At 46.2% G+C, this 27,510-nt stretch overlaps 5 protein-coding genes across 7 annotated transcripts; 3 read left to right on the top strand and 2 right to left on the bottom strand.

Moving 5' to 3' along the window:
- The first annotated feature begins 581 nt into the window (after positions 1 to 581).
- dhfr (dihydrofolate reductase) lies at positions 582 to 2,336 on the top strand. Its single transcript, XM_023958072.1, has 6 exons — positions 582 to 861; positions 987 to 1,036; positions 1,377 to 1,482; positions 1,559 to 1,682; positions 1,769 to 1,884; positions 2,202 to 2,336. Exons 1-6 carry the CDS (start codon positions 770 to 772, stop codon positions 2,281 to 2,283), a joined length of 570 nt encoding a protein of 189 aa, XP_023813840.1. The 5' UTR covers positions 582 to 769; the 3' UTR covers positions 2,284 to 2,336.
- Positions 2,337 to 3,303: 967 nt separating this feature from the next.
- LOC101167462 (ankyrin repeat domain-containing protein 34B) lies at positions 3,304 to 10,075 on the top strand. The gene is made up of 3 exons (XM_004072953.4): positions 3,304 to 3,847; positions 7,889 to 8,158; positions 8,262 to 10,075. Exons 2-3 carry the CDS (start codon positions 7,956 to 7,958, stop codon positions 9,742 to 9,744), a joined length of 1,686 nt encoding a protein of 561 aa, XP_004073001.1. The 5' UTR covers positions 3,304 to 3,847; positions 7,889 to 7,955; the 3' UTR covers positions 9,745 to 10,075.
- A 2,630-nt stretch (positions 10,076 to 12,705) lies between these two features.
- On the bottom strand, positions 12,706 to 17,127 carry LOC101167215 (protein FAM151B-like). Of its 2 annotated transcripts, none has more exons than XM_004072952.4 (5): positions 16,782 to 17,127; positions 15,158 to 15,317; positions 14,856 to 15,073; positions 13,145 to 13,280; positions 12,706 to 13,067 (listed from the first exon to the last, which is right to left on the bottom strand). In XM_004072952.4, the coding sequence occupies exons 1-5, from the start codon at positions 17,110 to 17,112 to the stop codon at positions 12,914 to 12,916; spliced, it is 999 nt and encodes a 332-aa protein (XP_004073000.1). In that variant the 5' UTR covers positions 17,113 to 17,127; the 3' UTR covers positions 12,706 to 12,913. The 2 variants fall into 2 exon arrangements, with proteins under 2 accessions (XP_004073000.1, XP_020561965.1); XM_020706306.2 differs by lacking the exon at positions 16,782 to 17,127 and adding an exon at positions 15,425 to 15,686.
- Positions 17,128 to 19,590: 2,463 nt separating this feature from the next.
- On the top strand, positions 19,591 to 23,145 carry LOC101174198. 2 transcript variants are annotated; one of them, XM_004072816.4, is made up of 2 exons: positions 19,591 to 19,722; positions 22,638 to 23,145. In XM_004072816.4, exon 2 carries the CDS (start codon positions 22,651 to 22,653, stop codon positions 23,044 to 23,046), a length of 396 nt encoding a protein of 131 aa, XP_004072864.1. In that variant the 5' UTR covers positions 19,591 to 19,722; positions 22,638 to 22,650; the 3' UTR covers positions 23,047 to 23,145. The 2 variants fall into 2 exon arrangements, with proteins under 2 accessions (XP_004072864.1, XP_004072865.1); XM_004072817.2 differs by having other exon boundaries at positions 19,698 to 20,049.
- A 202-nt stretch (positions 23,146 to 23,347) lies between these two features.
- Positions 23,348 to 26,078, bottom strand: LOC101173948 (ubiquinol-cytochrome-c reductase complex assembly factor 3). Its single transcript, XM_004072815.4, has 2 exons — positions 25,864 to 26,078; positions 23,348 to 23,602 (listed from the first exon to the last, which is right to left on the bottom strand). Exons 1-2 carry the CDS (start codon positions 25,978 to 25,980, stop codon positions 23,474 to 23,476), a joined length of 246 nt encoding a protein of 81 aa, XP_004072863.1. The 5' UTR covers positions 25,981 to 26,078; the 3' UTR covers positions 23,348 to 23,473.
- Between the last annotated feature and the right edge of the window lie 1,432 nt (positions 26,079 to 27,510).

The raw sequence follows: 27,510 nt of genomic DNA, 5'->3' as shown, positions 1-27,510 counted from the left end.
TTTAAAAAAACACAATTGCATGTATTAATATTAAACTGACCAACGTTTGCAAGAGGGGAAGGTTAACAAAAAAGTCCTCTAAACATTACCGACGTTAAATGCATTTTTCCCATTTACACCAGGAATAACACTTCAAAAGTACACCTAAATATCACCATTTTTTATTTCACACCTTACGCTATTTAAAAAGTTATTACAGCCAATATTTTATAACAATGATTTAAATGCAAACTTAGGCATTAACTTGAGCAGCTATGTTTTCCACACTAACTGTCTCTGTTTTGCAGATGCAGCGGTGTTGCTTTTCTTCTGGAATATGTGCTCATATTCACTGTAACTCTGCAGCAGCACATCAAGTTCAGCTGGCGAAAAATACGCAGACCTCTTTTTTTCCACAGTTGCCATGGTGACTCGTGATATCTGCGCTCCATTGATAATGGCTTCTTATAGTCGCGGTGCTCACGCTCACCTCCGAATCAGTCCACTCAGAGTTGATTGATCTAACTCGGATCAGCTTCTCTGAAACAGAAAACTCAGAGTTGTTAATCTCCCGATTGACCAACTCAGAGTTCAGGTTCAACCTCAGAGTTGGTCGAACCTCCTTTCTGAAACAGGCCCCTGGAGAACAGCTGTCAAACGGGATAGACGCTCCTCTCTCTGGCCACAAGGGGGCGACAGTCCGCCTCTTGCATTGACTTCATGCACCGAGAAACCACAGAAGAAGCGTCCGTTTCTTGGCGCGCGGGCTGCTGCGGTCCGGAGTGAAGTCATGACCCGCACTCTGAACGGCATCGTGGCGGTGTGCCCCGACCTGGGCATCGGGAAGGGTGGGAACCTGCCGTGGCACCCGCTGCGGCTCAGGTGAGCGCTCAGGCTGCGCGTGGCACTTTGGAAGCCCAGTCATCAAAGATCGTCTATTGAGTTGGATGGAAAAAAATCAAGGATACAGATGTTTTTGTTGTTGTTTATGTTTTTGATGTTTGCAGCAAGGATTTTGCGCTCTTTCGGAAGATGACGTCAACACCATTAGTGGCAGGTAAGCAGGGTTTTTTTTTAAGTTCAAAGGTAAGACGGGGTTAATGATGAACCAGACAGGTGAGCGCACAGCAGGTGACCTGTAAAAAAAAAGACAAGACAGCCTATAAAACTCCATATGGATGGATGACGGGAAGAAGACATGAAAACAGGGGGTGGGATTATATAAATTCACTTCCTTCCACTCCCTTTCAAGCAATCTTTGATTTAATACATAATTATCAAAAGGTTGACACGTCTTTGAATGGAAGTATGAATGCTTATTGTATTGTTTCTTGCATTATTCCTTGATTGCTTGAAATAAACCATTTCAAATCAAATCCTGCTTGGACGTCCTGCAGGTCGGCAGAATGTGGTGATCATGGGCAGGAAGACGTGGTTTTCCATCCCTGAGAAGAACCGGCCTCTGCAGAACCGCATCAACATCGTCCTCAGCAGACAGTTGAAGTATGACACACACAGCACATGAATGGATTGTTTTAATTTGACCCCCACCACACACACACACACGTCATTGCTGCAGGGCGCCCCCAGCTGGAGCTCATTTTGTGGCGGCAGACTTCGCCGCGGCGCTCAGGCTCGTGGACTCGGAGCTGGCTGAGCGGGCTGACCAGGTGTGGATCATCGGCGGCAGCTCCATCTATAAGGTGAGGTGGTTCTGTTCTGGTCACATGCTTGGGGGTCGGAGGTGAGCCGCTTGTCTGACTCTGTCCGTGTGCTGTGGGCTGCCCAGGAAATGATGGAGAGCCCGGCACCCAGGAGGCTGATAGTGACACGCGTCCAGAAGCAGTTTGAGTGCGACACATTCTTCCCTGAAATCCGGCCTGAGCAGTTCCGTCTCCTGCCAGAGTAAGACCTCCTCCCTACAGACTAGATCTTTGAACTCTGGAAGATCTAGAACAGGGGTGGGCAATTCCAGGCCTCGAGGGCCGGTGTGTCTGCATGATTTCCAGATACTCTTCCCCTACTCATGGCTGATTACCTGGTTCAGGTGTGTCCAGCCAATCAGAACATGCCAGAGCAGGGTATGCTGGAAAACATGCAGGACTGCGGCCCTCAGTGCCCACCTCTGATCTAGAATCTGAGTCCGTAGAGCTGCTGAACGTAGAGCCGCCCCGATAAGGACCAACGTGGACGTGAAGCTCAGCAGGTTTGTTTCTCCACAGGTTCCCTGGAGTGTCTCAGGAGCTTCAGGAGGAGAACGGCGTTTCCTACAAGTTTGAGGTCTACGAGAGCATCCAGCAGTGAAGGGGGGCTGGGGGGGGGGGGTCAACATGTTAATAAAGTCTGTTTAAAAATCATCTGTCTGCTCACATTTCATGTCTCAGACTGACTGCAACCTGATTGTTTTTTAAATTTCCATTTGAAAGAAAACGTGGATCCATTTCAACATGAGGTCACATTTGAATGATCTGATCAGCAGGTTCCTGTTAATTAAACGGACCGTTAATGAGATTTGAGAGGTTTTGGGGCCTGAATGCTTTCAGAAGAATAGAATAGAAGGAATGCTTTTATTTATTTTCTTGAGTCTTTTTTGTAATTATACATGGTGTTATGAAATTCAGGAACAGCTGTCTTCAATGTGGACGGTCAATACAGATAAATAGAAAAACACAACAGGTTACCCAAGAATCAGACAAATGTGCAAGAACTAAGAGAGAATGTGCGTCTCAGGTGGTTTAAATGAACTCTTCCTGTTCTGGTCGGTCCGGCGCCGTCGCGTCTAGAAGGCAGCAGGGTGAAAACCTGGTGAATGTTGTCCTTCCAGATGTTTCTGCCCCTGTTGAGGCAGCGGGAGGTTTAGGTAGATGGAGGTCTGCAGGGTGGGTCCCCCTCTGCAGTGTCTTCCTGCTGGAGGGCCACACGGACACAGCGCTGGTCAGCACGCTCTGGATGGTGGAGCGGTAGACTGTCACCAGCAGGTTTGGGTGGAGTTGCTGCTGCCTGAGCTCCTCTGTAGCCGCTGCTGAGCCCTTTTAACCGGGGCAGAGGTGTTGGTATTCCAGCAGAGGTGTGGACTCCACCTGTTCTCCGTTAAGGTGCAGTGCAGCACTCGGTCCCGCCGGGGGTCCAGGATGAGATGTTCAGCGCCGGGTGGTTAGATGCCCTTCACCCGTCATTAGGGATTCTTCCCTGTCTTGTTCTCCATGGACATCAGTCCCACCCCTGTTGTGTCATCTGCGAATTGATCAAAGTTTCCCATCCTGCCCCCCCCCCCCCCCCCCCCCCCCCCCGTGCCTCCCTTTCCTGCAGCTCCTTCTTGGTCAAAGTTCACCTTCAGAAATCACAGAACAGTGCTGTCTGTACGATAGTAGCAAGTTTTTTGCTGTTATGAGTGTAAATGCTCATTCTATGTCCTCGCAGCGTAAAATAAAAGTTTTTCTCTTTTCAGCATCAAATCATTGTGATGGAGGTAAAACGCACGGACCCTCAGGTGGGTCCGCGCGGCAGTGGGAGACATCACAGCATTCTGACACCTGCGCTCCCCCCGCCACCGCAGGCAAGACACGCATCCTTCAGATCCGGGTTAGTCCGAAACGCCCGCGCGCGGCGTTGTATAAGCTGGAGCGGTATGGGCGCACGCGCCTGCAGCCTTGAACCCCTGCAGTGACGTTCGCAGCGTTGACGTCATCACGCACATCAAAAGAAACGAACTTCAGTTGCGCAAAACTCCAGCCAAGGTTGCGCTGCGATTGGCTGCGCGCGCCGCCTCGCTCTGCCCTCGTGCGCTCCTCACGCGCTGGCTCCGAGTGGCGACGCGCGCCTGGAGGGAGCTGCAGCTGCGACAGCCTGATGGTTGGAACGTCGGCAGGTGAGTTCACGCGCGCGGAACACCTGTTGATACTGGGGGGAACTCTGCCCCGCGTGACCACTTAACTTTTTAAACTGTGTTTGAATATTTTCTACATTTTTCTGAACCAAAACTCATCTTTGACTGGTGCAGGCGCGCGCGTGTTTCCATGTGAAACTCACGCAGACTGGCAGCCAGACGGGAAGAGAAGGGAAAATACCCGTTTTGGACCAGGTGTTTTCATGCGCGTGCGCTCGACGCTGGGAGCCAGCCCTGCTGCGCGTGCTTTCTGTGCACGCTCCTTCCGGGTAGGAGAGGGTGGCCCCCATGAAATGTGGTGGAGTGACCTTTCTCTGCTGCCTCCCTCATCACACATTCTGTCTGTTGGGGCAGCTTCAATCCCAGGCTGACGCCCACGGGGGGCTCAGTGTCACCCCACACACGGGTGATGATGGGAGGGGGGGGGGGGGGAGCTCGCAGCTTCACAGTTCAGGAGTTTCTGGTCCTCAGTTCAGTTCAGACTCATAAGAATGACAACAAAGATAAAACTGCCATACAAAGATAGGAGGGGCTTGAGGGCAGAAAGGCTCTTTGGTCAGATGTTGTGGGGGGCATCATCCCGGTGGTCTGTGGTGGGTTCAGTCCCAACTCAGGACTGACTTCAGCTTCATTGGTGACGTCATGAACCTTCAAAACGTCTATTGCAATCTAAAGAGCAATGAACTGATCCTCGTGGGGAAAATAATTGGATGATTTTATTAATGGCTTCATTAAATTTACTGATGCGATTCCTTTATAGGTTTATGTATGACTTGATATGTGAGTTTATGTCACTGAAAAGTAATGATAACTTCAATTTATGATGTAATCAACGACTTTATTAGTGATTTTTAAATCCCTGCTTCGATGGAAATTGTACTTTTGACATTTTTGTGTTATATTTTTGATGATGGAGGACACATTGAATTAAGATTAAGCTTAAATCTGCGTTTCTGACAGTTTATTCATTCAAATAGTTGTGAATCAGGAGAATCAGAGTTTACGGCGGGCGGGGCCACGAGCTCCCCGCTCTGCTCCATTCTGAAGATCCACCTGCAGACAAACAGATCCATGAAGATCTTTGTTTGCCTGGTCTGAGCTGGAATCTGGATCTAAACTATACGGATGGATAGCTACGATAATTTTTTTTTCACAGTTGTCACGGTTGTCATGGCAACATCGTGTTGGGGTGGAGTTGTGCATCTTGGGATATCAGCAGGTGTGAGTAAATTTAGCTCAAAATTTCCAGACGGAAGGTCTTGAGGACCTTTGAAGAAAGGGAGGTGTTTGCAGGTGGGTGTGACCCACACCTGTCCGCTCCACCCACAGAGCGCTACAGGTGTTCAAGGAGGAACCGGACGGCCAGAAGACTTGTCTTTGTGTCGATGTTGAGAACAACTGTTTCATTTTGAAAATTCCCTCCTACCATTATTGTGGTGATCCCTATAGGATGCTGAGCAGTAAACTGGCCTTAACCCTGTGATATAAAAAGCAGTTTCAAGGGACGTTTCCAGGCTGTGTGGCCAGCAGAGGTGGCATAGATCAGAGTTTTTTTCTGGTCCTGCCTGTAAGTTTTGTGTTCTGGTGTTAGACTGGCAGCTCTGGGGTCCATCCTGACTCATCAACCAGCAGCTTCAGGGTTCTGGGTTCAACATGGAGCAGAAGTGTAAAGACAGAGGAAGTGATGAGTTTGAAGCTGAGTGCAGAAGTGTGCACAGCGTTGGAGATCACATGTTTCAGACCTTCTCAGAGCTTTACCCATGGAGAAGCAGCAGCACTGCAGCATTACATAACGAGTAAACAAAGGTCCGGGCAGCTGAGAAGGTCACCACAGCTCCTCCTTTGTTTATCCTGCCTGGCGTTGCACGTCTTCAGGCACTCAGCCTCCAGCTGCTGCTTGTCTGGGGGTTTTGTTGTGCTTTAGCGTACTAACAATGCGACTATTCACGTGATGGAATCTGCGGTGGTAATCAAATGTTGTTTCCATGGAAACCTTCAAAAAGTTTTCTCTGGCCTGCTCGCCGCTCAGGGTCGGCAGAGAGCTGGAGCCAATCAGATGCATTAACAGCGTCTCCGTGGTGTACGTTTGGTCTTCCGTTGACGCCATGTAGAATGAAGGCTGGGCTTTGTCGCCGTCTCTGCAGTCACATCTGATGGTGGCGGCGGCTGTTCTCGCCCTGCTCCTCATTTACGCAGGACAGAGAGTCAGAATGGCTGCAGTCCGACTTAACAGACTCTTTTGATCTATTAGGACATTTAAAAAAGAATCATTTATCCATCTATTTTCCAAACCTGCTTAATCCCTTCCATTGTCATGGGGTAGTCTACAGCTCAGTTACATGCACCGGTATGAGTTTTTGGGTTGTGCTGCCCCATGGAGGGTCGTAGAGAGTTCAAGGTGCATCTTAGGGCCATGTCACACTGCGCTGAGGTGATGCCTGATGATTCATGACTCAGGTTCATGCTCCGGTTGCCTGATCGAGCAGCTAAAACAATGAAATATTTTGCTCCTGCGGGCTTTGCTGTGGCATCCTCAAGTGTGGGAAGTGAGGTCTCTGAACTGCCTAGTTTAGTGGTCTGGGGTCTAGACAAACCCTGAGCTTTCCAGATTTTGTTTTTCTACAACGAGTGCATTCACCCATGCTGTTGGCTCAGTGACCTTACAGATGATGTCGTTCTACTCCATGCTTTCAAGCTCTTCTTTGAGCCGACTTCGCTGAGCGACAGGTATCCTGTGAGGAGGGCAGAAAACTGGTGTTGTTTCTGGGTCAAAGTGCTCCTGTGCCCCAAAACAAATCTTTAAAGTTCTCCAATATGTTTTGTGAGTCTGTGTCAATCTTTTCAGTTGTTACTGCATCACAATTTGAATCAGGTTTAAGTCTCTGCAGGCTTTCATTGCCAACACTGGTGGGGAACTTGTGTCAACGACGTGGAACTCCAACATCAGTAATTGGTCTTTGTGTTTACATCTCAATTTGCATGTGCCATCCACGTTTAGGGAGTGTCCACCGTGGACTGTGAGCCTGTCGTTTGCTGCTCGCAACCCTGATGTCCTGGAATAATGTTTGGAAAAGGTTCACTGGAATTGTGTTGACTTGTGCCCCAGTATCTACCTTGGAATCTAACTTTGCGAGGCGGTGAGCCAAGTTCCAAATCTTTGTAGTCCTGTTCATTACTTTGGCCTTCATTTTCAATTGTTATGCCGTCACTGAAAAGTCCTGTCTCTTCATCCCTTGACTGATGGCTGTTCTTGCCTTCTCCCACTGAGTGTAACCTCTGGTGATGAGATTTTGGCTGGATAGGAGTTTTGCACAGTGGTGCAGTGGTTAGCGCCCTTGCCTGACAGCAAAAGAAGGTCCCCGGTTCAAGTCCCTGAACCAGAACATCAATGGAGGACATTTCTGTGTGGAGTTTGCATGTTCTCTCTTGCCAGCCCAAAATATATAGCCGTGAGGGCAGTTGCGACTAACAATTTACTAAGTCAGTGTTGGGTCAAGGCGGGATACACCCTGGACTGGTTTGCAGTCAGTCACCGAGTCCAGTTATATCATTGCCCATGAATGTTCATAACCCTTGTGCTATCTTGTGGGGTCCAGATGACCCCACAACATTAGGATTGGGGTCATCTGGACCCCACAAGATAGCACAAGGGTTAAGAATGTTCTCACATGCAGAGGAAAACTGTTTCTGTATTTTTTCTAATAGAGAAAACAATGTTAGAAAAAGTTTCTTCAAGCCGTTATCAGCGTGGTGAGAAGGCAGCAGCAATCAGAAAAGACGCCATCAACCTGCATGTTTGATACAACGTTTTACGTCTCGGATCTGCAGGTCAATTCACATTCTGGTGTTTTCATCTGACGAATCGGTGAAAACACTGATCGTTTGTTTGATTTTATTGTATTACAATGTTTTTTACTATTTTTCTTTCCCTTCCTTGCTGTACTTGCACTGATGGCGATGCTTAAATCTCATTGTACCATACACAATGACTATAAATCTAATCTAATCTAATCTAATCTCCAGCTGCAGGTGCTGCACCGAGTGCACCTTCAGACGAAGAGCCGGCCATCCCACATCGAGGATCGCTGCAATGCACGAGTCCACAGAAGTCCGAATGGACGGCAACTCTCTGCTGAAGGCCGTTTACCTGAGTCGACTCCGCCTCACTCGGCTGCTCCTAGAGGGAGGGGCTTACATTAATGAGAGCAACGAGCACGGCGAGACGCCGCTTATGGTGGCCTGTAAGACTCAGCACACCGACGCCCTGAGTGTCCCCAAACACAGGATGGTCCGGTACGGTTTTTAAGAACATTTTAGCTGCTCCACTTCTTAAAAGAATGTGCACCGACGTCCTATACTCTTTTGGTTGAATAAATGTTGAATTTCCTGTCACCAGGTATCTACTGGAAAATGGCGCTGATCCAAACATTCAGGACAAGACAGGGAAAACAGCTCTGATGCACGCATGTCTAGAACAGACGGGGGCTGAGATCGTGTCGCTCCTGCTGAGCAGTGGTGCTGATCCAACCCTTGAGGATCATTCAGGCGTGTCAGCGATAGTTTACGCGGTCAACTCAGGCAACAGGGACATCCTCGACGTGATCCTGGATGCCTGTAAGGCAAAGGGAAAGGAGGTCATCATCATCACCACCAACAAGATGCCTTCGGGCCAACAGAAGACAAAGCAGTACCTGAATGTTCCTCCACCTCCTGACCTGGAAGGACGCCTGGTTCACACCTCAACCCCTTGCTGCCTGACGCCCAATGAGGTCCATCTGCCAACTTCCCCACAGGGACTTTTAGGAGCCTCTGCTCTCCAACCTGGCAGTCCTGTTCTTGGCCTTAGAGATCCCCAGTGTTTAGATTTTGGGTTTTGCAAGTTTTTATCTCGACCTGGTTCTCCAACCAAACAGCCAAGCCCTTTCTGTGTGCCTGGGGCAGACAAGAGATCGAACCTCCTCAGACTCCACTCAGAACTGGGTTGTAAGAGTCCTTCACTGCTGCTGCAGAGTCAGAGCACGTCGCTGATGGAAGAGCCACTGGAAATGACTCCTCAGGAGGAGGTCTCCTTCAAAGTCAATGACCTGCTTGTCCAAAGAAGACTGGCCGTTTCACGTCACCACAGCATTGATGTGAAAGACGTAGCAGCGCTACAGAAAGCTCTAGAAAACATGCTAGGTAATGAGACCAAGGGAGGAGGGGGAAGGAAAGGCCTTGGGAGGAAAATGTCCTATGACAGTGCTGCTGGGTCTTTGCATTCTGCCTCCCACCCAAACTTACATCAAGACAGCCTCCCGTTTGCCCATGAATCCATCCCAGTGGATAAGGGATCCTCAGAGAGTCTCAGACAGTTGATTGTTTCCAGTCTTCAAAATGTGGTGCATCGCAGGAACATCGGCATTGACCATTACAGCTCGGACTCTCAGTTAATGCAGGGTGGCAACCGAGACAGGCAGAAGAGCAGTGCTGGATCTGGCTCAGGATCAGAGAAGCACAAGCTGATGAACGGCAGGCCTTCCACTCTGTCAGGATCCAGGGAATCTCTGGAGAGCTCCGTCCAGCAGAGACGTGGTGCCGGACTGGAGCGAAGAGGCTCGGGAGCTCTTCTTCTGGATCACATTGCCCACACACGCCCTGGGTACCTCCCCCCTCTGAACCCCCATGTTCCTATCCCGGATATTGGAGTAAGCTCCAGTTCGACGTACCCAGTGAGTGGAAGTAAGAAGACCCTCAGCGCTGTTCTGTCAAAACCCGTTGTTCCGTGTGCGCCTGGTTTTCCACCAGATCTGAAGGCCAAGAAGATGCTGTGGAGACGCCACTCCATGCAGAGCGAACAGATCAAACAACTGGCCAATTTTGAGGAAACATTTGGGCGCTAGGACACAATGGACAGAAAGAACTTCCTCCAGCTCCACCTCTCTGTACTTTAAACGTTGTCTGCAGAGGCTACGCAGATCAAAGAGCCTAAAACTAGCTTATTGCTTTAGCCTATTGTTTGTTAGTGCGATATTCTCAGAAGCTGCTAATTCAAGACTTGGTGATGTGTGTTGGTTTTGCATTTCCCTTCTAGAACCTCATTGGTTCAGACTCATTAGCTGCGGTTCTATGTGCAAAATGTCTTTGATTGGATCAAAGATCAGATTAAAATTGAACTGTGTTCATGTGCATAGAAAAACGTCATCTGATTAAAACAAACGTTTACATACGCCACACTTTTGGTCAGAACAAATCCTTTTGAAGTGCGGAGAACTGTCTAAAATACCAGAAACAGCCATCGATGAAGAAATATTGAGTTCTGTTGTAAGCAAACAAAGCTACTGCATAGAGCGAGACGACCTTCTAAACGTGCTTTTATTGTTATTATTATTATTAGGTGCCTGTTTGTTCATGTTTTTTTAAATATGTGCGGCGAGTGCTTAATTCTTGGTCATACGGACTCGGATGAAGGGTTAGGATTAGGCCAATATGTGCCAACAACAACATTCAGCTTTGAATGTGCTGTCAAAGCTACAATCTGCATCTTAGCTGAACGTAAATATGTGGGAATAACTTCAGCCTTTCTTTTGTCTGGACACAACTGGAAACACAAATTCACATGATTGTTTACATGGTTTCTCAGGACTGCGCAGCTTTTCTGCATTCAATAACCGCTTCCACCAGCTCCGCTCCTCTGCTCGGAGACACAGTTCTCCTGAGTCCTGCAGCTCACTCCAGCAGAGCGGCCGGACGGACTGCGGTCTGCAGCTTCTTCCGGAGCGCACGCCGTAACAAAGCACCCTCCCCTGCCCGCAAACACGAAGCTATGAGTCCAGCTGCTCTGATCAGAGACATGCGTCGCTCGCGCAGAGCCGCCGGCCGTACGCGTTCCTAAACCAGACCTAAACCAGCGCAGTAGTGACCCACGATTGGAATAAACTGTTTATATGCACCGTCATCAGAACAACATAATAATAATAATGGATTGGATTTATCTGCGCCTTTCCAGACGCTCAAAGTTCTTAAAATGTGTCCATTATTCATTCACTCCTCATTCATACTTGGTGATGGTAGCTACTGATGATGCTGCGCTGACTACAACAGTAGCTACCATGACCCGGGACAGACGGACAGAGCCGTGGCTTCCAGGCCACGCCTTTGGCCCCTCTGACCATCACCGGCACATTCATACACATTCACACACCAGTGGAGCCACACTGGAGGCAGGGAGGGTGAAGTGTCTTGGCCAAGGACACAAAGATGGTTGACTGGGGGGAGCGGGGATCAAACCACCGACCCTTCGATTTGGAGAACCTGCTCAACCACCTGAGCCACTCCCACCTATCTTGATTGGAAAGAAATGTTGATCCGAATGAGTCATATGGGGGCAGCGTATTCCAAACGGCGTGTTTACGTGAGGCATTTTTATTCTGATCAGGCGTTCATTCCGATCACTTTTGTCCTTAGAAACACAGCTACTGTTTCCAATTATTTTCATTTGAAAGGCCACCATTACTCTAATGGCTATTTGGGATGCTTGGTTGCATTTCTGAGCATGAGAAACGTCCTTTTTTGCAGTTTTGCATGTTTCGCCTTTTTTTAACATTGTAGTGGCGCCTCAAAAAAGGAAGATCAACGGCCGCTCACCTACACTCGGGACTGGGGAGAGCAGAGCTTGAGATGCTTATTTCTTTTTTACCGCAATGCTGCCGTTTTCCTTCATTAACTCATACAAAGCATCCTGTTTTCTCGTTGTTTTTGTAAGAAGAAATAAACCCTCAAAGCAATGGAACGGACTGCAGATAGAACATCACGAACAAACAGAACCCATCAGCTCTGGAGGAGGCTTCAGCAGGAATGTCGCCTCTGCAATGACATGCAGCAGATGTTCTAGAAACAGTTCAATGAAATGTAATTTAAATAAGTTTACAGAGTCCATTTGTTCTCACCTGGAGCTCAGACAGGTAAAGCAACCTTAAAGCGCAGTGTTCTATTGGATCTATATTGGGATTGAAGTGCAAACTCAGCTACAGCTCCATCAAGAAAACGCACAACGCCATCTAGTGCTGGAAAGTGTTATCCTACACACTGAAGACCCGCTCTAGTAGACGCGTTTCCATCTCTGCTCAGCCCTCCTGCAGAACAGAAGAATTTAAGGACTAACCTGTTTTTCTCAGACAATCTTCTATGATTTCATCTGTTTTACAGCAAAAAGGTCTAAAGGTCAGTCAGATTTAGCTTCTGCGTCCTGTAATTTGTTAATGTAAAGTGGCTTCTTTGATCTCCGACACTAAGAAACCCCACGCCTCCTCCCATCAGAGCATCTTTGACGTAGGAATTGTTTTATTTAATGCTCAAAGCAAGGGCCGACTTCATTCCGCTCCTGCCGGATGCTGCTCCAGCTTTTTTTCTGACCAGAAGATCTCAGACTCCAAATTGGGTTCACTTCCTTTTTCCGGATCAAATCAAGGGTTTTCCAGGACTTAAAGGGTTTTCTGTGTGAAATGATTTTAGGTTTGGTTCTTGTTGATCTGCTGACTATACCAGGCTGATTAGAAAAGAGCAAAGCTCCGCCTCCTTTTGGCTTAAAATAAAGACTGAGGTAAACAGATGTCTGGATGAAAAACGTCTTTAATCTGGATGACCTCCTATCCATGTGCAAAGTTGAAAATAGTCCAAGACCTCCCAACAATAAAGGAATACTCTGAAGGCTACAAACTGTTTACATACCGGGGATGCCACAGATCCCGGTTTAAAACCGAACTGTCTGTGGTACGGATGAGCCGAGCTGGATGGAGAGGGAATCGCCGCATCCTCACTGCATCCATTAGGTGTGTGTTGAAAGTGACAAACACATATTGAGCTCAGTTTAAAAAGGATTTTTTTATTTATCGTATTGCTTTACACCAGGCTCAGTATAAAACTATTATTTGCTCAAAAAATGTTTTTTCTGAATTTTTAGTTTGTTCTGTAAAACACAAATCTTATTTCCAAACAAAACAGTGAAAAAAGTGAATCATTGCATCATCTCTTTGGTCCCTCCCCCTGCGTCCTGGGGGGCATCAGGGAGCTTCACTCAGACTCTGCCGACGTGCCTCTGAGCTCCGCTCTCACAGAGTCCAGCAGGTCGAAGTAGATCTTGCCGACATCCAGGCGACTCCTGTAGCTCCGCAGGTCCTGAAGGGAGAACTGATCCTCAGTGGAGGTCCAGACCGTGAGGGAAAACCTGAGAGGAAACGCAGGTGAACAGCTGTGAGCATCACCTGGGCTTAAGCTAACAAATGCTCGTGGGGGCGGGGTCACCTGTCTGACCGCTGCAGCAGCCAGCACAGCTGGGGGAGGGACTGTGCCAGCAGGGCAGCTCGCACGGGGAACGTGACGGCGTGAGGAAGGTCCCTGCAGATCTGCTCCATCTCCTGCACCATGTCCCAGCTGTAACCTGGAACACGGAGGAGGAGGAGGAGGAGGATGAAGGTGCAGCTGCAGCACCGCCGCGCAGAAACAGGAGTTCATGACAGATTTCAGAAACACTTTTACAGGAACTGGTGCGGAACAGGACGGCAACAGAAAAACACACTCTGGGGAAATCGCAGTGAACTTCAGCGCCGCCCATGGAACACACTTACACACACGTGCACACTGCTGCTGACACACACATTCCCACCATCACACACATTCATCTGCTACATGTAGGTGCACCCTCCCTCACTCATGCACACACACCTTCACATCAAGGAACGCTCACATATACACATCACCGGCCACTTTATAACATATACCTTGCTGGTACCGGGTTGGACCCCCTTAGCCTTCAGAACCACCTTAGTCCTTGGTGGCATCGATTCAACAAGGTTCTGGAAACATTCCTCAGAGACTTTGGTCCATCTTGACATGACAGCATCACAGTTGCTGCAGATTTGTCCTCTGCACATCCATGATGCTGATCCCCCGTTCCACCACATCCCAAAGGTTCTCTATTGGGTTCTGGTGACTGGGGAGGCCGTTTGAGTCCAGAAAACTCATTGTCATGTTCTAGAAACATGTCTGAGATGATTCCAGCTTGATGACATGGAGCCTTATCCTGCTGGAAGTAGCATCAGAAGATGCTACACTGCAGTCAGAAAGAGATGGACATGGTCAGCAGCAATAATCAGGTAGGCTGTGGTGTTGGAACCGTGCTCAACTGGTACTAAGAGGTCCAAAGTGTGTCAAGATCCCCCACACCATGACACCACCACCACCAGCATGAACCGTTGCCACCAGGCAGGATGGATCCATGCTTTCAGGTTGTTGAGGCCAAATTCTGACCCTACCATCTGAATGTGGCAGCAGAGATGGAGACTCATCAGACCAGACAACCTTTTTCCATCTTCTATGGTCCAGTTTTGGTGAGTCTGTGTGAATTGTAGCCTCAGGTTCCTGTTCTTAGCTGACAGCAGTGGTACCCGGTGTGATCTTCTGCTGCTGTAGTCCATTTGCCTCCAGGTTGGACGTGTTGTTCTTTCAGAGATGCTCTTCTGCAGACCTCGGTTGGAACCAGTGGTTCTTTGAGTTCCTGTTGTCTTTCTATCAGCTGGAGCCAGTCTTACCTCTGGCGTCAACAAGACATTTCCGTCCACAGAACTGCTGCTCTCTGGATATTTTCTACTTTAAAGATCATTCTTTGTAAACTCTAGAGATGGTTGTGGGTGAAAATCCCAGTAGATCAGCAGTTTCTGAATTCCTCAGACCAGCTTGTCTGGCACCAACAACCATTCAAAGTCACTTCAGTCACCTTTCTTCCTCATTCTGATGCTGGTTTAAACTGCAGCAGATCACCTGGACCATGTCTACATAAATGCATTGAGTTGCTGCCATGTGATTGGCTGATTAGAAATTTGGATTTACCAGCAGTTGAACAGGCATACCTAATAAAGTGGTCGATGATTGTAAATCCTCCAACACTGGTTCAGGCGTGACGCTCTGCTTAACCCCGCCTCCTTTCAACGGCTCAGACAGCCTCAGGTGGGCTCACCTGGATTTTCTGCCCCTGCGGTCCATCCTGTGGTCCACCCCAGAGACAGCACAGCGTGGGGGGGGAGATCAGCAGTAGCCGACAGGAAGGACTCTGCCTTTAGGGGGGTGGCCCGCCCCCCAGGACCAGTCAGGATGTCAGCATTGATCCACACAGGAAACTTCTTCTCGGAAAGCACCGGCTCCAGCAGGACCAAGGACGGAGCCACGGCCTCCAGACTGCATGGAGAGCCAGGTGAGTGCACCGTTAGGAGGTCTGTGTGGTTGTGTGTGTGTGGTGGGGGGGTTTGGGGTGGGGTTCACCTCTTAAAGTCCAGCTTTATCCCCTTACGGTGCTCCCTCACACCGTGGAGCCACTCACTCAGTGTAATGTCGCTGTCCGTGTCTGGGGGGTGGGCCATGACGGGCTCCTTGGGGTCACGACCTCTCAGGATGACATCAGCTTCAAGCATGTGACTGTGATCTAAGAGACACACCCACCAACACATAAGCAGAGGCCCTGACCCCCTCAGAATAAAGGACCTGATGAGCAAAAGTCATGCTTTCAATGAAAGGTAAATTATTATTTACCGTCCAAATTTGCGGTGCCGTGACGGTCCGTCATATAGCACACATAATGAAGGCGCGTCCAAAGTGTGGCCTGAAGCCCAAATACAGCCTGTAGCTGCGTTATAATAAAGTCCCCCAGAACCATGAATCGCAAAAAGCTATTTTGGATTTCACCACAAGATGGCAGCGATGCGCAAAAACATGGCTTTTAGAAAGAAAGATGAGATATTTTGAAGCAGAATGTAAACATTTCAACATGCAGTTTAGAAATTAATAATTATACATTTTATTTAGAAAGATATGCGCTTTACATTTTAAAATGAAAACTCAAAGCGATACATTATAAAGCAGCATTAAAAAGATACAAATAAGAATGACAAATAGTGCTAAAAATCATTCTTATAAAGGAATGTCTTTAATGCTTTTCAAACTTTGTTTATATTTCAGAGCCTCAGAAACTGCGTCATGCGTGTAGAGCGGCTTGGTCTGCTTGTGACATTTATGCTGTTTTTGTATATGACATATACGTCAAATAATCAGAACAACAGCTTTTTACACGAGCTTATTCAAAATGCAGCAGGTTTTCAAATACTCGATTTGCAGTTATGAGCTGTAATATTTTGAGCTTCTGTATTATATTATTGTTTATGTTTGCATTTAAACCTAATTCCATATTTTATAACCATATTCAAATAAACCTATGATGTGTCAAATCTCTGGTCATTTTTTTTCTTCTGGCAGTTTTTTTTTTATTTAACAAGAAAATATGAAAGTCTAACTGGAAGATTAAGAAGATTATTTTGAAACACTATTTCTAAAACAGTTTACGTTTGCTTTAGTGACGACAGCCTAATGTCTGATTGTGAAGCAGAACCTCAAACCTTTTCACCGTCATTTTAACATAAATGCTGCTTACTTTTTCCTTTAAAACCGGGGGCTTAAAATGTCAATCTGATGTGTTTTCACTCCACCAAAACGGCCCTGGTTCAAATCCCAGCGTGGACCCGTGTGGAGTGTACATCCCCTCTCTGTGTGGGCATGTGTGGGTTTGCAGTCCAAAAACATGCTTCATAGGTGAACTGGTGATTCCAAAATTGCCCCTATCTGTGCATGTGCGTGTGCATGCGAGTGTGCGTGCGCTCCTACAACAGAATGGACACCTGTGTCACCCAACAGTAGCTGAGATAGGCTCCAGCAACAGGAAGATGGTAGAACTGTGCTCCTCGATTTACCCAGACTGTGTGACGTCACAACAAACCCAACGATCGATCCCGATATTGGTAAACTGACGTCACCCGCGCCAAAATACATTTATTTTTTATGCCGTCAGCTGTTCAAAGAACTCCCAACTGGAGTGTTCATAACGTCAGTAGCCCACCTGTAAGAGCACGCGCAAGCTCCCGCCTACTGTTGACCGCGTGCGCCCAGCTGACTGCGCACGCGTCCTTGCCGGTGAGCGCGCCCGCGCTCCTGAAGAACTCCAGCGTCCCGTCGCCCATCCCAAATCCCCGAGCGCCTCCCAGCGGCCACAGTCTCTCTGCTGCACCGAACCCGGAGCCCTTCAGACTGCTAAACCCCGAGCACAGCCGAACAGAACCGAAATGAAGTCCGACGCTGACAGCTCGGGAAACCGCACTGTTTTCAGGACAGCCGATCTGCAGGCTCACGGTGCTCGATCGCCCCCTGCTGGTCTGGAGGACAAACAGCATGGAGAATGCAGGTGCTGGTTCAATTCCATTCTGTTCTGGCTCTGGGAGAAAGATTAATCATTTACACAAACCAGGATCTTTCCCATAAATGCAGAATATCAAATCATTATTTTGTAAAACCAGGAACAGTTCAGTTCTCTGATATAAAATGTCCTGCATGGTAAAAAAAAATGTTTCCCACTGTTTGTTGCCGTGTTACTTGTTACTTTAGATTTTAGAGATAAAAAGCTGACCAGACTGCACGAACTCTAAATAATGCTAAATCCATCATAGTTGTCATTTGTTGATTTCCAGTTAAGATCAAATCAAAACATATAGCTTTATTAAATATATATATTTTTTAAAACCGTTTTTTATCGTTACAATTCTGCTTATTAAGTCATTACTTTGACTAAGACGGCAAACATTTCTGTAGTTACCGTAGTCTGAGCCGTTTTGTCACTCAGATCCAAAAGGAAAAGCCCGGACTGTGGAGTTCACTCCCGTTACACCGGATGGTTTCCAAATCCAGACTGAGCGTTTCATGAAGTTCCCAGATGAGGGGAACAACACCTGCAGCAGGACAGATGGCCTCTCTTCTTTTTCTGCATCGTGTCACTTTGATAACCTGAAGCACTCACTGCATTATTGCTGTTCTCTATGGAGGTGGATTTTTCCAAAGCATGGACTTTGACATAAATGACCCCCCCCCCCCCCCCCCCCCCCGTGCACCTGTAAAGAAACCGTTTAGATCTGAGATCTGCTTAAAGCAGGTGTGTGCGTGGGATTTACGTGGCACCACAACAGACACTGCACCTGAAACACGTGCACGGACAGGTACCACATAGTGTGTGTGTATGTGCATGTGATTAGATGTTTGCTTTTTTTAACTCCCAGACATCCTGCGGAGCAACACCTGATGGTCAGACCACTGCCACCTCTCCGTTTCACCTCTCTGTGCGCACACACACACACACACACGATACACACACACACACACACACACCCTCCTGCTGTTTTTTGTTGGTGTTTCCCAGATCCTGAACGTCGTTAAACCAACCTGCTGCTGCCGTCAGCCTACGTCCTGCAGCCTGTCCTGCCCCCGTGTGTGTGTGGGTCTGTTGGGGGGTGGGGGGTAGGCAGGTATCACCATCTGTGTTCATTCTCACTGTGGGAATCAGCAGTTGGGGGCAAAAACCATTGGCTGGGCCGGGCTGTGCGCTCACACACCCCCTCACAAAGGTCAGGACCTGGCCAGCAGATAATCAGGCCTGAGCTCAGAGAGCAGAACCTGCAGAAGGAGAACTCCATGCTGTTTGGGTTGAGAGAGTTGAGAACTGAACCAAACGACCCACTCCGAGGAAAACTGTGTTTTTGTTGTTTCTAACGTGTTCTTGCAGCATTTTTCTGATGATGGAAGACGCGTATTAAGAAATTTAAGCTTAACACTGCATGATTAAGTATTTCTTCATTCCTATTGTTGTTAATCAGGAGCAGATGAAGTGTAAACAGAGAGCTCTCATCATCAGGGAGGGGAAGAGGGGACAGGGTTTCTCCATTATCTATTATTCCATCCGTTTATCAATCATTCAATCTTTTTTTTGTTCATTACTAAATAAAACCTATCTGTATGTCCTTGTTAATCAACATATCCGTCCATCCAGTTCTCTTCCTTGAGGAGCAGAACTAGAGGTTCTTGGTCTTTAAAGAAAGCAGGAAACGATCAGTAGTCCTGCTCAGAATGAACAACCATCATCTTTTAGCAAATGGCAGCATCACTTCGACCCTTTGAGGTCCTGAACCCAAGAGGCAGCCACATTAACCGGGTTTTACTCCGTCCCAAACGAGAAAATGGGAGGAACCAAGTAAAAGGAATGTTTGTTGGGTCCACTCACTAACAAATCATATCAAGTTATACATTTAAGGTCAAAACAAACCAAAACAGCTGATTTAACCCCCTCCCCCGAGTTTAAATCATTGGAAAATGAATCGATAAGCATAAAGAGTTGTTGACGTCAACACGGCCCCTTCTAAAACCTGCCTCTGGTGGTCATTTATGGAACTGCAATATTTGTTTCTTCTGGGTTCAAATATAAATTTGTAAATAGAATGAGGGGTATTGATCCCCCTTCATAATCCTGCAAAGATCATTTATGTCAGTGGAAACAAGGACAACGAACCCAACATTCACTGCAGAATTGGCTCAGAAGGCCCAACAGGTGGTTTGCAGGTAAAATTACCCATCATGCACTACAAGTCGGTCGTTTGGAAACACTCGACCATTTCAAACTCTTGCCTGCTAGGGTTTCTGAGCAGCTAATTTCCAACAATGACATCATCAGGCTTATGATCCTGAGCCGGTACCGAACTGAGAAATGAACATTTTCAGTTTTTAGACCGGGGTTGGGCACGAGGACAGGGGGTAAGGGAGGGGGTTGCACATTCTCAGAAAGACTAAGATCTTCTGATTTGTAACAACAACAAAAACCTGCTCATGTGGAGTTATGCAACAGTGAGAGCGGAGCAGCTTGTGCCCGCGGTGGGAGGGCTCCAGGACCTCAGGCAGCTGATATGAGGAGCGCCTGTACCCGAAACCCACCTGACACAGGACAGCCTGGAGACCAACCACAGGTAGGACCCCCAGCTTAGCAGACACGCTCAGAATAATGCCTTTCCGTGTGCAGATATGAAGACTCTGGACAGGGGCTTTCCTTTCACGCTTCAGTTCCATGGAAAATCCAAATTCTTGAAAGACGAGCAGTGAGGGGGTCAAACCATCAGAGCCCAAAGTTTGTGAGAGAACCACAGAGTTCCTGCAGACCTAGAACTTCACAGGACCCCACTGCTCTCTATTAAAGCGACTCCACTTTTCAAGCAAACACTGGGTCTGTTTTAGCACTTTAAACTTGTGTGGGGCATCCAGGAGCAGCTCCACGGGTCCAGTTGTCCCGTTTACAGGTGAGCTCCAGAAGCTTCAGGATCTGGGAGGCTGTAATGGTTTGGTCAATGCTACAGGTTTTGCAGGCTGGTAGAGAAGCAGGAGGGAAGTTTTGTTCCCAACAGATGGAGAAGAGTCAGACTCCATAGCAACGATTCAATGGGACTTAATTGTTCCAAGGAGATAAATGTTTTAAAAGAAAAAATATTATTGGGTTTAGGGCTGCATGATGTAGGAAAGTTGCGATGTGCCACATTAGGGATCAATCTTGCAATGAACCAATAGCAAAACAAAAATGCATCATTTCCATTTCACCACAACAGTTTTGTTTCATTAAAGTCCACATGACTTCAATTAACCTTCAAATGACCCGCATCTACATGGAAGGTGGCCATCTGATAGAAAAAAGCTCCATCCCATTGATTAATTTAAGAGGCTCCATCCGATTATTCAAAAGCATAGAGGGTCGTGTTTGATATGTCAAGCTGCCATAAGATGGTTTACTGTATTTACTGGTTTTTCCACACTACAGGGTGCCCTGTCAGTGAATGATCTATTTTTGATCTTATGTCATATAGGCGGCGCACCGAACTATAAGGTGCATCATAGCCAATGCCGGTTAGCTTGATACTTTAGACAAATTGTGCATTTTGTGGTCCAAGCACCAAATCTGGCAAGGATGTACCTTAGGATCCCCTCTTTCAACTTTTATTTGTCCGTCTCAACAATATGGGCTGTTTGAGCACAAAATGTAGTCTTTGAACTTGAGGGGTACCTACAGATTTATTATATACATTTTAAAATCTTGGATTTTCTCTTGGTGTATGTGCTTTTCTGAAAGAAGGGATCTTAAGGCACATCCATGCCAAATTTGGAGCTTGGACCACAAAATGAAGGATTATTTTATAACCGGCTCCACTATGAAGCAAAACAAAAGAGTCAGAGATAAGTAAGTCAAACTTTATTGACTGCGTTCACAGAAACTCCAGAGCTTCTTTGTAACAAGCTACACATTAGTTGCGTTAGAATATTTACAATAACTCCTAGCCTTGTTAGCAACACGAAAAAAAAAAACTGTTACACGTTAGCATGTCCACAACAACACCCAACCGAACATCGTGACACAGCACCACGTTCCTCTAAAAACTGTATCTGCATCAGGAAAATTAAGTATGCGTTAATGGTCAATAGGTTAATAGTCTCAGCTCCGATTGGCTGCTGGGTGTGCATTTAAAAGTGATACACCACAGGATAACCGCACCCCTAAAAAAAAAGTTCCGGTAACATATCTTATATGTTCCGTATCACTGCGCCGGCTTCTTTAACCCTTGTGTTATCTTAGATGACCCACCCTTACTTTTATTTGTTCTCCCTACCATGACAAAGGTGGATACAGGTGGAAAGATTTCATGTAATCCATGGACACCAGTGAAGATCACAAATCATTGAAGAAAAAAGGTTCAGAGCACTGTCTAGTGGGTCTAGATGACCCAACTCTCTATGTCAAAGTGCCTAGGATAGCACAATGCTTATAACAACCTTTAGTTTCCTCATTTGGACAAAAACAAGCGGTAAAAGGTGAACTTTCTCTCTTAACTGACGCTTTATTCAACCCATCGTGACGACCAACATAGACATTACTTTCCTTTGCTGCTAAAGTCGAAGTCGGTGCCGCCTGAGCCGGCTAAGAGGCAGCGCACCGTGCAACATATAGTCTATTTTTTAACCCTTGTGCTATCCTAGACACGTTAATGTTGGGAGTTGGGTCATCTAGACCCACTAGACAGTGCGCTGAACCTTTTTTCTTTAATGATTTGTGATCTTCACTGGTGTCCATGGATGACATGAAACCTTTCGACCTTTGTCATGGTAGGGAGAACACGTCAATGGTCATCTTGACCCCACAGGATAGCACAAGGGTTAAATAGGTACTAAAGACTGATTGAATATTTATTTGTTTTGTAAGTGACCATGGTATAAGCGGGAAAATGTCCTTTGAAGTGTGCATTATCAGAATTAACACGCTTCACGGAAGCAGCCGTCCGACAGGAACAGCGTGCGTTAATGCTGATAATACACAACCATCAACCCTTAAATACCATGGTCACCATACAAATGAACATTAAGTCAGTTTTTAGTACTTTATTGTTGTTATTTGTTCGGTTCAGAATGTTTTTTTGCACAAAAAGCAAACTATGTGTTATGTGGTGCTTCGCCGCTTACCCAGCACCGACCTCGAGAAGGTTCACGTCTTACCGCTCGTTTTAGTCCAGATTATGAAGATAAAGTTTGTTTTAAAGAAGCTATTTGACCAGAACTTCTTTTTTAGGTGTTAATTATGAGTTCTTAATGCACACCCAGGAGCCAATCAGAATCGAGTATTCACCCAGACCGTGGTATAACCAGAATTAATCCATACACAAGGATTACGGCTTCTAAATTATCTTTCAAGTGCAGAAAATACGGTAACCGTTTAATGCAGTTTCCGCTGTCTTCTGCGCGTATCACACAGGCTGATATGGCAATGACAATAAATTCATTCATCTGAATGAATTCTGTTCTGATCCTTTCCCCTCAGCCTTGACACATTACTGTCTTTTGTTCAAAGCCTCCGGAGAACCATGACCTCCCTTCCAGCTCTTCTCCTCCTCGCCCTGGGCCTGACCGTGGCGGAGGCCCAGTTGAGGCTCTATAACCTGCGAGCCAGCGACCTCCCTTCAGACCTCCTGGGAACCTCAGACGGCTACGTCCAAGTCTACAGCGGCTCCACGTATTTGGGTAAAACCGCGGTCCGCAAGAACGACCCCGACCCCTGGTGGGAGGAGGAGTTTCAGCACTTCAAAGCCAAAGAAGGCGACGAGCTGAAACTGGAGGTTTATGACCAGGACCTGCTCTTCCACGACCTGGTGGGAGTCTGCCAGAGACAGATGAAGCTGGGCACCCACACGCACGACTGCTACCTGAAGAAGGGAGGAGTCCTCACCTACACCTACACCCTCGATGATATCAATCAGTAGGCTAGTGGGCCGTCCGCCATGAGTCATGTGACGCTTCAACATCCTGTCAGGCGTCTGTTCAGCTCTGGTTTCCTTGAATAAACCTTCTTACTCTGTCAAGTGGTGGCTCTTCTGTTGCTTCAGAGGCTGGGCTCCTCCTGCCTGTGTGTTCGTTTGAACCCCTGATTGTTTTGGTTTGTCAGAGAGTGACTAAAACAAGGTAGGACTTCCTGCTCACCAGGCAGCAGGATCTGAGCATGCGCAGTTCCATCCACCTGCATCGCTACTGACCACATGATGAAGAATGACAGGGAGATCCCGGCGGGGGTAAGAAGGCAAACACGTTTAATTTACTTCAGAGAAACACAGCCACGCACGAAAACGCGCGCTCGTCGCATATGAGCACGCGGCGGAGCGCACGAGCCAGTTTGCAATCAAGCGGCTCCGTCTACTTCCCGGGTCCGGAGCTCCGGGCGAGATTGTGGTCGGTCTCGGCAGCCTCCTTCAGAACCTGCATCACCATGGCGTTCCGCAGCCTTGTCTCCTCCATCCTCTGAGGGTTGGACTCCGGCAGGTTCTGGAGGGAGCAGGAAGACACCGGAACAAGACTTTACGGACAGATAAAAGTTAGAAAGAAACTTCAAAGAAATGCGGACACACTGGCACGCGCGCGACTGTAGCTGCCTGAAATAACCCACAGCCTAAAGGCCTGTTCACACCGGGACGAATTTCGCCGGCGATTTTCGCCGACGTTTAACGCCTCGTGACTAAACAAAGGGAGTAAGCCCTGGCTGCAGCCTGCAGAATGGGTCATCATAGTGGAATGCTTTGATTGCAGAGGAATGTGAACACGCTGTGGAATGTTAACCCCGCCCACGCTGAGCCCGTGCATTTGATTCACCTTTGTCACAGCAGTTGTGATTGCAGGAAAGGGGAAGAATCAGTGGAGCACATTTTGTGTCATTGTGAATTGTATGAGGAAGAAAGAGAACAGAAGGAGGAAAATTTGAATGGTGCAATTTTTTTTATGTATCACTCAAAAAAATGATTCAAGCCCCTCTTTCATGTAACACAATAAAATTCTGTATGTTTTATTTAAAAATATTTATTTTAAAAGATTGTATCTACATTTAATTGACCTAACACAAAATGTATAAATAGTTTCCCCTATAACTCCAGTAATCCAAAATAATTGAGTTCAAGTAAGGGGCATGCTGTTGAATGCTGTTTTCCTGTTTCTCTTTATTCTTTTTGCCGTCTCACGGCTACAATTTTTCACCTATTTTAACCATTGAACTTTTAAAATGTTCAACTCCTTCATCTAATGTAATGCCTGGTATGACTATTAGTCCTTCAAATCCTTCGACTTTTCAAAAGTGAAAACTTTAGTTCGCTTTTTCCACGTAAAAAACGAAACTGTGGCATGAAATCGCTTCAACTCGGCTTCTCCCAATAAGAGGAAAGACGATCATGATCACGTGCGTGATCACCGGAGTGATAGCTCAGTGGCTTAGATAGCGGGTTAACAACTCAGAGGTTCTGAGTTCGAATCTAGCATTAGACCGTTGTTGCTTATTTTTTTTTCCTTTGCCTTTCTTGATAAAATTTAGTTCGACTAACTCGATTATATTTCATTACATGGAAGAATTTACTTTGAGGTGGGGTTACTCATATTTATTGGATGTAAATCCTGACAAAACAATTAAATTGAGTTCATCCAATGAGTTATTTTTTGAGTCTGTGAGGCCAGACAGAATTTATTAATTCCCTAATGCATGCACATGGAAACTTGTAAAAGGCATAAGAAGGCAGGAATCATGGTAGAAATTCCCTAATTCAATTAAATATTTTTATTTTATTTTAGCACATACAATGAAAAAGGGATCATGAATACAAAGAATGCATTAGGATAATACTAAACTTTAACAAAAAAGACTAAGCTAAACTGATATCCCTGCCCTTAGACCCCCCCCCTTCACAGTAAGGAAAAACTCCTTAAAAACCCGTAGGTGGCAATATTGCACATGGAAACTTGTAAAACCACCAAAGAAGAAGACGGGCTCAGCATGGGCGGGGCTAACATTCCACAGCGTGTTCACATTCCTCTGCAATCAAAGCATTCCACTATGATGACCCATTCTGCAGGCTGCAGCCAGGGGTAGTTGAACAAAGGGCACCAACGAGAGTGTGCACACCGACGCGAAAAAACGCCAGGCGTTAAAGCGTCAAAAAAAAAAAACGCCCCGGGTTCGTTTTTTTTTTTCGACGCGTCGCATCGAAATCTACTCGACCAATGAGAATGGCGCTTTTGCTCACGTGTCTGGAGCTTCTGAAGTTACAGTAAAACACAACTTGGGGGCGCTCAAACACAAAACTGCCTTGCTGAGCACACATACCAGCGAAGAAGATAGACGCCAAGTAGCGTCTACACAGCCGCGAAGCAATAATGACGGACATCCTAAAATATCCCCGAACCAAGCACCAGTTGGAGCTACTGGTGCTTGAAATATTCATGTTTTCTTTGTTTGATTCTGACAAGCGTGTAAATACTTGCTCTCTTCTTCTGAGTGAAAAGCGACTTTAAGAAGCGTAAAGTTGCGCAGCGCCACCTTGTGTACAGGAGTATTTCTGTTTTACATTAAGCGCCATCTAATGTCAGGGAATGAAATTGCATGTTCACTCCACTCATCGTCAGCGAAAATCGCCTGGGTGTGAACACAAAAGACGTGGCGAAAAACGCTGGCGAATAACGCCTGGCGAATATTCGTCCCGGTGTGTACGGGCCTTAAGGAGGAGACCTGTCAATCACTAACCAAAGGGGCCGAGAACCGCGCTCACCTTCAGCATCTCTTTACGCCGCTCCTCCCCCGGAGAGATAATCGACCACGTCCCGTAACCGAGCCCCAGAGCGGCGACCAACGCCGTGGACGCGAGCACGGTGCGCATGCCGCTCATCCTGGGGGGCAAGAAGGACACGAGCGGCAGCACGAACCGAACCGGGGCGCATCTGCCCTACTTTGTTGTGTAAGGCCAGTGACTGAGCAGCAGTGCATGCTGGGAGCTCTGCTTAGTTTTTTTTTTCCTCCACAAAACTTTATTTGTAATGTTACATTTTACACAAACACAGAAAATACTGATCTGCTTAAAAAAACAAAACAAAGTAAAAATAAAATGCTGAAAATGAGAGAACAGCGAAAACACAGGATAGCTCACTCTGATTTAAGAACATTTTAAGTTAAACTCTCACCATTTTATGTTGGAAAGTTTTAAAAGAAATATAAAATATTGTTGTTTTTAATCTTTTGTTATTATCTTTTACATTCATAAATTCGTATGGTTCAATTTTAAAAATGTATATTTAGGTAGAAACTCAAAGTGGCCCCGCTGGCAGCTGTCAGAAATGTGGATTTTCCTCCTGGGATGTAGATGACGTCAGAACGGAGCCACCTTACGTCACAGCTGTGCAAATTCCTATTAAAATGTAATTATAATGTCAAAAAGATTCCCATCAATTTCTTGAATTTTTATCAGCAGGCTCTTCTTGCTTGGAAGTGATGTTATAGTCATAATTTTTCAACACACAAAAGTATAATTTTGAACAATGAAGACAGAACAATACAAAATAAATCTTTATTTAAACAAAACTGGATAGATAAAAAAAAATAATGTATGTTTCGGGTCTTTTTGATGAGGATGGTACCCTTTTGGATTATGGCAGGTTTCTAAATAAAACGTGTTTTTCAGTAACAAGCAAATCAGTGTACAGTGTAATGAAAGCTCTCCCTGTCAGGGTTAGACCGGTGACTTTATCCTTAAGAAAGAGAAGAAACACACAGGAGATGAAAGCTTTTGTTAGACTTCTGCAGAAGGAGAATCGAGAAGGAGTTTTGCCTTCCCAGTGTATCCAGTCTGGTTTTATTGGTGGCCAGGGTTGATAACATAAGAGTGGGTCATTCAATCAAGCAGTGCAAGGTCATTGTTTTCCAATTGAAAGATAGAACTGAGACAATCATTTTATGGCGATAATATGATAATTACATAACTCTAACACTCAGAATTAATTCAGCTGATGACCTCTCACCTTAAATATCAAGAAGCCTCTAAAATTGACTCTCCTTTCATAAATAATGGTATTGATATTCTCAATAAAAAGTATATTCTTAAAAATTTAAGTGAAAAATAAACATTACACAGAAAGGAGAAATCTTTTGGAACAATGATATAAATTGGGAAAAAGCATGGTTACTACCAGATACATTTTGTATAAATAGCAAAATTTAAAAAATAAATAAAAAAATTCTACATAGCTTTTACACTACAAATAGGTTTATATCCAAATTCTCAAATATAGAATCTAATTGTAGTTTTTGTATTGATTTCCTTTAATCAGGTCTTCACCTTTTTCTACTTTTATAAGTTTTCCCGTGAATCTTGGAACCAATTCGAACGCTTTGTAAACATCAGATTTAACTGTAACATTCTTAT

The sequence above is a fragment of the Oryzias latipes genome, chromosome 9 (genome assembly GCF_002234675.1).
Source record: "Oryzias latipes chromosome 9, ASM223467v1".
NCBI classification, from domain to species: Eukaryota; Metazoa; Chordata; class Actinopteri; order Beloniformes; family Adrianichthyidae; genus Oryzias; species Oryzias latipes.
This window is presented reverse-complemented; position numbering and strand designations above follow the sequence as displayed.